This window comes from Mchenga conophoros, linkage group LG18 (assembly GCF_057382185.1).
Source record: "Mchenga conophoros isolate Kocher_MC1m ecotype Shallow Benthic linkage group LG18, M_conophoros_male_GT1.1, whole genome shotgun sequence".
Classification (NCBI taxonomy): Eukaryota; Metazoa; Chordata; class Actinopteri; order Cichliformes; family Cichlidae; genus Mchenga; species Mchenga conophoros.
In genome coordinates, this window is record NC_140543.1 from 11,058,786 (window position 1) to 11,069,333 (window position 10,548).

Sequence of the window (10,548 nt, forward strand, 5' to 3'; positions counted from 1 at the left end):
AAACACTGAGGAACTAGGAATGGACTATGGGACTGGACCAGACATGGGAACATAAGGCAGGTGAGGAAACAAAGGGACCTGGAATACAAAATAAACTGAAACCCAGAACATTTGTTCTCCTCTTCAATAATTATCCTATCCGATGGACTCCACACTTTCTTGACTGATGAATGTAATAACCTCTGAGGCTTAATTGCTTTTGCACAGCGAAGCCTTTTGCGTGAACGCAATCATTCCACTTTAAATGTCAGGTCCAATGTAAGAAGGAATAGCGTGACAAAAGAACAATCGCAGTGAGTCACTTCTCCACTTCGCTGAAAAATGACTGATTTGTCGATACAAACGCTTACGAGGACGTTAATTTCTCCATGTTTAACTGACTTAACTCCTAATTTTGTCGCCCTGCATTCTGGCACCTCTGACGTACACTTTTTACATGTGAGATGTCATTTTCCTGAATGCAGTGTTTGTGATTTTCATCTAAAACATGACATTTAGATGTTTGCGAATGAAAGTCGTTTTTATCCCCTAGCATGTCGGATGACTCAATTATCAGACATACACGCACACATACACACACAAACAACTCCACAAAAACGCCCATAATCGGAAATTGCTGCGAGGAGAGATAATTGTTTGTTGGGTCCTCGGCTGAAGCTGCCTTGTCATTCTAGGAAAACTGACCGATCTAATTACGTATTCCCTGACTGAACTCAGCTCCTGCTTCCTTCCCACATGCTGTTAGGTGCCATGCAGATATAAACAAACAAGACATCGAAATTCTCCTTCGTGAGTCTCTCTAAAGATGGGCAAAATATATTTGTTCATTTTTCTTGAAATAGAAGATTTGGAGACAAGATGGGATCACATGAAAATAGTCACACATCTATTTATAGATCCTTTCATGTCTATTTATATCAAAGCTGTCATCCAGTGATGACACTGAACTTTACATAACTTCCGAAAAGACTGTTGTGAAGTACAGGGAGAGTCTTTTGAGCTCTCGAAGAGCTTCGTGTGAATTTGTTTAAACAGATTTTGCCAAATGCACAAAAGAGCTGCAGAGAGTAGATGATGCATCTGCTTTAAGATGTCTCAGAGCTTTGGCGGACTCTGATTCATCTGTTTCCTTTAATCCACCTTCTCCGAGAGAATAGATCAAGGCTGTTACTTCACCTCATATCTATAAAAGGTGCAGCTCTTTGCTTTAGTACATGAAGCTAAAACATGTTCTTACAGACATTTTTGACAACAGCTGAAGACATGATCGATAACATGATGGATGGCGAATAAAATCACTTTAAAATCAAGCGTTTTCTAAACAACCTTGGGGGTGGATCCATTTAAAAATGCTGGATTTCCAGTTTATTGCACACCATGGAAGCTGAGATTTGGAAAATTATCCTTGAACCCTGCTTAGATGTACTTGAAGAGATGTTTCTGTTCTGGCTCTCTCTTTGATACTGTCTTGGAGCAACTGGGAAAACATCATTTCCTCTGGGGTTAATAAAGTATTCTGATTCTGATCAGCAATTAAATTTATGAAAAAATATGCACATGCAGGTAGAATTTCAGCCCCCTTCAGAGCATATATACACAAGGACTATCTTGAGTACCTTTTTTGCATTTCTTGTATATAGACGCTTTGGAGCTTCTATAGTAATAAGCGAAAAATGCTAAAGCCTCGCAATGCAGGCAGGTGGATGGGGAAGGAGTGTTACATGAAAACAAAGGCTCAAATATATCAAATAGCTGATGACTGAAGTGGAAGGAGGCGAAGGATGATGGTAGGCTTACCAAGAATCTGGCTTTGACCGTGGTCCAGATGAAGAGCTGGCTTCAGAGCTGCAGTGAGCTGTTGTCACTGCTTTTTTTGTTAGATGCAAATTAAAACGCTGTCTCACAGATAACTGCAACTTTAAGAGAAAGTTGTCAGCAGTTATTGCAAAAACGTTCTTTTAAGACATTTTTGGCTTTTTGTCGAGCTTGTAAATTAAAGAGAACGAGAACCTCGAGGTAATTTTGGATGATTATTTGCCACTCAGCTTATCTCGTTGATCTGCTGATTGATCAGGTTTGACTGACAGTGGCTGTGATTATCTGCATAAAAGAATTTAATTGGAGCAGTCTCACATGCACAAAAGTGATGAATATGCCCTGGGTTGTCTTCCTCATCAGCTATCTGTTCTTGTCCAGCACCATAACTCTTTATTGTCTCATTTCTAATTGTTTAAGAGCATGTTTTTTTGTTTTTGTTTGGGGTTTTTTAACAGAGAGGACTAGATCAGTTTCAAAGCTGGCAGCTTTAAAAAGAAAGCATCCTTTATTCCTTACATCTGAATAGTTGGCATCAGAGAAAGCATGTAAGCAAAGGTAGCCAGAAACATGAAAAGAGCTGGTATCCAGTTGCTTTTGTCTCATTATTTAAAATCAGTATGACTGATCACTTTTTGCTGTTTAAGTTTAAAAAAAAAAACATTCGAACGGGCTCCATGTAATTGTAGCCCTTTGCCTGCTAGCACACTAAACTATGCTGTTTTCAAGTTTGAAGTCAAATGTCTTAAATCCCATTTTTATGTGACAAATGAGTGAGCAGCCAACACGTAGCAAAGCTGATAGCATTATGCTGTGTTTAGGTTTGTTTTGTTGTCTGCGGACAAAAGGAAAAAGTGATTTACTGCCTGACATTCCAGTGTGGATACAGCTGTTTGGGATTTAGCAGCATTGCTGCAGTTTTGATTATTAATGGGGAGAGGTGCACACATCATTCTCATTAATCATTTTTAGCAGTTTCAGAATAAAAAAAACAGGAAGTCTAAGAAGAGTCATGTCCTCTGCTTGATGAAGAGACACTGGGATAAAGAAGATATTTACTAGCTTTAATGGGTTTAATTCAAACATTATCTGCACCCTAGTAATTTTATTTTCAATTTCCACTTTATTAGGTGCATCTGTTCAGCTGTTTGTTTACGTAAATATCTAATCAGCCAATCACATGGCAGCAACTCTATGATCAAGGACTGCTGAAGTTCAAACTGAGCATCAGAATATGGATGCAAAGCCATTTAGATGACTTTGACTGCAGCATGTTTATAGGTTCCAGACAGGATGGTATTTTAGAAACTGCTGATGTTCTGGGATTTTCCCACATAACCATCTTTAGGGTTTACAGAAAAGGAGAAAATATCCAATGAGCAGGTGAAAAGGCATTGTTGGTGCCAGAGGTCAACAGGTGAATGACCAGACTGCTTAAAGCAATGGGAAAGCAACATTAACTCAGATAACCAGTCATTAAAACCAAATTATTCAGGGGGCCACCTCTGAACACACAGCATGTGTTTGCATAGGTTCATCAAAACTGGACAAGAGAAGACTGGAAAGACATTTCCTGGTCTGATGAGTCTCACTTTCTGCTACAGCATTCAGATGGTAGGATCAGACTTCGGAGTAAACACCATGAAGGCATGGATACATCCTACGTCATATCAAATTTTTGCGGTGGTATAATCTGTGGGGGACATTATCTTGGTGCACTTTGGTACCAACTGCACATTATTTAAACACCACAGCCTACCTGAGTATGGTTGCTGATAGTGTCCATCCCTTTATGACCAAAGTGAACCCATCTTCTTATGGACGCTTCCAGCAGGACAACACACCATGTCAAATCAGCTCAAAGCTCGAACTGAGCTCTTAAACATGATGATCAGTTTACTGTACTCAAGTGACATTCACAGTCACCAGATCTTAATCCAGTCTTTGGGATTGGGCTGAGCAGGAGATTTGAATCATAGATGTGCGGTTAACAAATTTGCAGCAACTGGAAGAGTTTTAATGAAGTATCCTTGGGGTTAGTCAGTAAGGGTGCTTATGAAACAGAAGTTTTGGGAAGTAGATAGCTGGATGAACCATGTTTGCCTGCCAGTCTGTTATTCTGTCTAATGTAAGTGTGCTGAACTGGCTCCTCCTGACTGTCAAGATAACAACAGTCACATAATTAGTCAAAAGACCCCCAAAAAGTCAAAGTCTCTAATCTGTCCTTGATAAATAACAGTCTCTCTGAAGAGTCCCAGGGAGCTCCTTGTAAGTATAAATGGATTATACGGCGCGTCTGTGTTGGTGTCAGAACAAATGCTGGTTTTAAAGACACTGCAGTGTAACGGCAGCCACTTTTCTGATGTGATTCATGACATGGAGATTTCTGAGAAGGCTTTTGAATGCCACGCTCTCTGAGGAATCCTCAATCTGATCCTCTCTGCACCTCTTCTGCAGGTGGACTCGCAGGGCCGGCGGGGACTCGGGGGACTCTCCCACGCAGCAGACAACAGGCACAGGCCTCTTTTTTTAGGCTGTTACCATGGTAACCACAGCAGGAAGCTAGTTGTTGGTCGTGCAGCATCCCTATCTTACATCTTGTCGTTCCACTACTTCCGCCGCTGACAGTCGTTAATGTCTTCATTGAGTTCTGAGTAACTCTGCAGAGTCAAAGACCTGAAGGCGTCGCATCACAAAACTGAGAGCAGTCATGTCTTGCGTGTTTATATTTATCTGCTTTCGCTTGCACAAAGTGGCCTTTTGCCTTTCAGCTGGTTGTCATCGGCACTGATGAGAGCAGAAGGACAGCCGAGGAGCAGATTAATGGATCGGAGGAGAAGTCTGCATCAGTCAGCTTCCAGTTCACTCACAAACCAAATTCTTCATGGTCAATTTGCAAGTACTGTATGTGCAAAGAAAGTCAGACAGCCTCTGAATAATCTGAAAGAGGCCAGCTGACACAGAAGGAAAGTTAATTAATCGAGTGCTATTAAAGCTTCCGGTGTACGCTGAATACCAAATGACCCAAGAGTGTAGCTCTGAGCATCAGAGCTGGTTTCTAATGTTTGATCTTATAATGAGGCTCGTTCTTGATGTCACAGTGGATTAACAGACGGAGTATGGCTAGAGCGTTTCAGGTTCAGGTCATAACTTGTGTGAAGCCCTACCTCAAACTTTGTGAAGAAATAAAAGAGGTTTTAGGTCATCTTCAAAGAAAGCTCAAACTTTTTTCTCTTTCAGTTGGACGCTGACCGAGACGAGGAGGAGGTCTTCTGTGACATCGGCATGACTTTGGACAATAAACTGTTTCCCTCCAAAGAGCCTGCAGCTGGTAAGAAGAAAATTTGTTTTTGTAAAGCACTGAGACACCTCAAGGCATTTTATGGTCACACATAAAACTAGTATTATCCCTAATAAGCCTTTAAAGAAGGTAAACAGCACCAATTAATATAAATGTAACTGCTCCTGTCTTGTCTAAATCACAAATACGTCTCTTCGGGACAGATTTCTGTCTTTATCATGATTTGTTCCTACAATCTGACACCTCAAATGAGAACAGGATTGAAAACAACCAACCTCATGAACATATCAAACTGCCAATGAGACAACTAGGATGGGCTGTGTTAGCGATCATGTAGTTTTGGCAAATAAAACATTTATAATTAATTAAAACATGTTTATGTGTTGCAAAAAAGATGAATGCAAGAGCTAAATGCAGAATAAATCATATGTATAAAATATCCAGCTTATATAAAAACTCATGTTCTGTTCTCGTTCATGCTCCCTGGAAGAAAACGTTGCAAAAGGAAAATCCAAATCGTCATTTTCCTGAGATCATCACCCCGATCTTTGCTTGGTTTTGATTGATCTACTCGTGAAACAGCGTTTGCTAACTTTAATTTAAGGCTATAAAGTAATTCACAGTATAAACACGCTTAGCAGAACAACTGGTTTTAAATTACTGTTTATGTACAGTTATGGATTATAGAAAGCTAAAAGTTGACTAACAGACCAACCCTCCTCTGAATTAGTTAACGTGATTACAAAAATGCAAGCATAGGTATATTCAACTAAATATATATATGACTATATCAAAAGGGAAACTTTTTATGAATGAAGTGAATTAGCCCTGTGATGTCCAGGGTCACACTGCCTCTGGCTTTAGGACTGCTGGGATAGATATTCCAGTCTTAATAATAAACACATGCACTCACCAAATCCTCATTATGCGTCTTCTGTTAACAAATTTGCCCGAAGACTAAAGCTAGAGATATTTCCTGTGTATTTTTATTCTATTTCATTTTGTTAAAGTATAAATTATAAAAGAAAATCTAATACATGGTTCACTCCATTTTTATCAACGCAGTTTCTCAGGAACGCCTTGAGGGAATCTTTTCATATTCGGCACAAATGTTTGACCAACAATTTCTCATCAGCTCATCTTTGAATCCAATTTCAAGAGGTCAAGAATTACCGTTCAGTGTTTTATATTGCTCAGGAACAGTGGGAGGGATTGTGACCGTGCTTTATATTTGGTCTGATAATGAATGGGTGAAACCTTGGATGGCCACCTTGATGGCCATCTGTGGAGTCCACATTTTGGATTTTACAATTACTTTGCAGCAACTCTGAACACTTAAGACAGTGTCGGTGCCTGCAACTCTGTCAATCAACTTTAACTACTCATGTGAACAAAAACTAGTAACTGTGTGTGGCAGAGAGACAAATGTGAGGCTGTATAATGAAGAGGAAGGCGATGTTTACAGTAATAGATTTTTAATGATGATGAAAAGGCTGCAGTTGACTCAAACCCCATCATACCTACAGTCCCTCTAAAAAATATCCTCAGACCAAATGTACATGTGCACAGTGCACAAATGCTTCTCCAAAATAGTCCACATTCATAAGAAGGAAAAATAGTGAAAACCAGAAACATCACCCACCTATGCCTGCTTACCACACAGGTCGGCATAGCAACCAGTGAAGCAGGGTTATCCGTGCTTTGTGAGAAACACAGAATCAACAAGGTTAGACTCAGCCTGAGCACTCAGACAGTTACAGGTTATATATTATGTAAAACCTGACGATGTACTGTCGGAGACGCTTTCCCGTCGGGACACACGTCATGTTTGAGTGAAAGGTACAGTGTGATCAGTCAGTGCCCTGCAGGTGTTTCTCCACCGATTTCATAAGTGATAAACAACAAGTTTTGGTTAAAATAAAAATATTACCATTGGCACAGGACTGATCTGGCAAAAAGTATCTGGTTTTGTTTGCAGAGCTCTTATCAAATTTACACCTACGCTTTATTAACATAAAATGTGCCCACACAACACATTGTTTTTTTGTAGAGCAAAGTTTGCATAAATCTACTGAATCATGTTTTGGTAAACTGGTTGGTAAATGTGTTAATAGTGGTTCCGTTACTTTTTGTATGTCGCAACAAGACTGAAAATGTTTACTGAAGCTAAAAGCTGATGACTCCTGGATCCAGAAATATAAATAGATCCATATTAGTTTGTGACATCTTCTTGAGAATATCAAGAAAAAAGCAAAATAGTTGAAAGCATCCGATAAATAAAGCACTGGAAATACTGGAGTGGAAGTGTGTGATGGGAGACTCTGGGTCGTAGAGAGGGTTGTATGCTACAGGGATTACAAAGCCTTCTGAGAACATCTTGTGTCCGTGGGACTTTATAAATATAACTGACTAGGAAATCTGCTAGCTTAACGCCTGTGATTCATCATATCATGTTACATAGCTCAGACACAGCTGTGCCACAGCAGGAAGCAGAGTAGGGATTCAAGGGACAGATTATAAGCACTGGCTATTTGACAACCAATCAAACTGCCCGTTTTCCTGGATATTTGCCTGCAGTGAGGAATTGAAGTCTAATTGACCCTCAGACCACCCATATGCCCGCTTTCCATCACAATCTGTACATTGAGTGATAAAGGCCAATCAGTTAATATGACTGAGGAAGGCCAACATTCCCACAATCCTTCACATCAAAATTGCCTCTTGCAACTTGACAGCTGCCTGACACACTTCTGCTGATCCTCACAGCACACTTGAGAGCAGTCTGCTTCACAGCACAACTTAAAAATAACAGAAATAGGAGGGAAACTGTACCTCACACTACTTGAGCGATGCAGAATCTTCAAAAATGGTTGCTCCAAATGATCTTTGCAGGAATCGGATCTTTATTAAGTAAAAATATTATACTACCAGTAGACTCTCACAAAGATTGCATATGTACGATAATTAATGTGCCCTTTCAGATGCATTTATATGTGTGTACATGACAGAGACTCCCAGTAGGTGTTAACCCAGGAATCAAAAGAAAAAGCAAGAGGAGTGCATGCAGTGTGAAAGATTTATTTTTGTAACACGCTTAAGAAGAAAAAAGAGATCTCCGGGTCACGTGGGTGTGCATTTTCGCTTCAACTTTACTGTTTCGTGGATCAGCGGATGCCTTTAATCTGCACCAATCTGCTGATGTAGAAGAAGATGCGGGAGACAAAACGATCAAGTGAAAGCTAAAAATAAATAGGCTGAAGTTAAGGTCACATCTAAAGATTGCTGCTCAGTCCATCTGCTGCTCCTAGTACCAGAGGAGGAGAGGGGAGGCCGCTGCTGTCCCGCAGCCTCACCTCCTACGTGATTATTACGGAAGAAAAAAGTCCTCTCCAGTGGATATTAAGCATACTCTCTATTCTACTGCAGATGTATGCATGCCAGACTCAAGTGCTGCTGACAAGTGTGGCCTCTACCTCCTGCACGTCACTGGTTCCATCACAGCAAAACAAAACCCTCCACACAGTCATACCTCAGCCGCTCCCTTTGCAGGGGCAAAATGCACTCTGACATGTTGCCGGCTCTTAGATTGTGAACTGTTTATCATAATGCATCTAAGAAATTCTCGTCTCCCTCAAATCCACTTGACGGTCTGAAGCTGTATCATCACACAATCTAACTCTGTTCTCTAATCAGCAGGCACTGAAAAAAAAAACCTGTTGAGGGGAAGTGTTGTTCACAGCCCATTTCCACTGTGGAAGGGGATGACGTTGCCATGTGTTTGAATTTATCACTGCATCTTCTCCTGTCTGCTTTCTGACAGCAGGAACTTCAGGCTCTGTTCAGGTTTAGGTGTTTATGATAGCAAAATTAACTTAGATGTATGCTGTTATGTTACATGCAAAATGCAGACGTGCACATGTCCTCTGCAAAATGAAAGTGGCTTGTGATTGTGCAATCTGTGTGTAATATATGTAAAATCTACACATGTCAAACAAAAGAGGAAAGTTTGTACTTTTCTGTGTTTGCAGTACTGGAAGTATTGAGACATTTTACGTAGTGTCTGTTATGTTTGTGGACCTTATATTGTGAGTTACTATTGCTGTTGGACCTATAAATGACCAAATCTGAAAAAGAGTTGGTAAAGAGGATGTAATCAGCCAATACTCACAAGCTTGGTTAGCAAGCAGCATCTAAAAACTGTACAAGGACAATGCACTGATACAGACATCTGCTAATCATGCTAAATACCATACAAATAAACAGAAACACAGCCTTCTTTGAACTTGTTACGTTCCCCTGAGGGGTCTAGGCGGGGAGGGGGAAGTAACAAAAGTGACCGGGTCAGAAAAAGGAGTCAGGGAGGCAAAACAGTTAAATAAAACAGTTTTATTGAAGTAATTCAACTAAAAGAGACGGACAAGCCGTTATCACCATACAAGAAACAAACAAAACTCAGGCGTCGGTCAGTAAGGCAAAAAGTCAAAAGGAAAGCGCAGCTCACTAGCTGGAAACACCACAAGACACTCAGCTCACTAGCTGGAAACACACAAAATGGCACTCTGGCCCAGAGCTCACCCTGCTCTGGGCTTAAATACCCTTAATTGCTGATGGGAGTCAGCTGTACAGGAGGGAAAGGTGGCATCTCAGGCAGGGGAGGTAGTGGGACACGCCCACACAGGCACCCTCAGGGGAGAGAGAGAGGCTAGGGCCGTAACACCCCCTCCCATAAATGCAAACCCATGGTTTGTCAAATCACAATAACCAAAAGTGAGTCCATAGCCGTGTCAGGACGAAATGCAGGCTTTCCACCTACCAAACCGCGTAGCAACGGTTAGGCATTGCCCGCGGAAGCTGCCAACCCCATCTCAATGGGTTCAAAATACTTACTGAGGGTGGCCGCAGACCCTCAAAACAATGTCTCATGTGATAGCCAGGGCTTTTTTGAGCCATCACATGTGGAGAACACAGCAGGCAGTCAGAAGACCTTACTGCAACAGTTTTCAGACGATTGCTCAGGTCACGGGTACAGGCATGTTTGTTAGTCAGGGGTGCAGGTCTGAGTGGTGGTGTTATACATGATCTGTCCACCTGCAGGTCATTTTGAGGAACTGGGACATTGTCAACCAGCAGCAGCTCAGGGTTAGGTGACCTCTTACACTGACTACATGACACGATTGAGCAATTATGCTCCAAGTGTAGCCTTTTACTAGGCCTGGCAACCTTGTCGGTTTGAGAACCACGACTAACTTTTCTCAAAGCAGGCCCTTTATATTATTTAAGTCACTGAATCAATTTACAGAGGTGAGGCTAAGCAGACACCTTCCTCTGTGTGCAAATGCGTCAAACCTGGCATGACCCTAAATCTCAGCCTTAACAAAATCCAAACGCATGGAAGCATTTATTGATAAAGTTTTGCATTTTAATGTGCGAGT

General features: G+C 41.1%; 1 protein-coding gene across 1 annotated transcript in view; it reads left to right on the forward strand.

Moving 5' to 3' along the window:
• The window catches only part of ak5 (adenylate kinase 5), a 106,401-nt gene that overhangs the window by 45,824 nt on the left and 50,029 nt on the right, over positions 1 to 10,548 (forward strand). Inside the window, exon 7 of the mRNA XM_085254678.1 lies at positions 5,056 to 5,146. Within this exon, the coding sequence (XP_085110804.1) occupies positions 5,056 to 5,146 (91 nt within the window). The remainder of the gene's footprint in view (positions 1 to 5,055; positions 5,147 to 10,548) is intronic.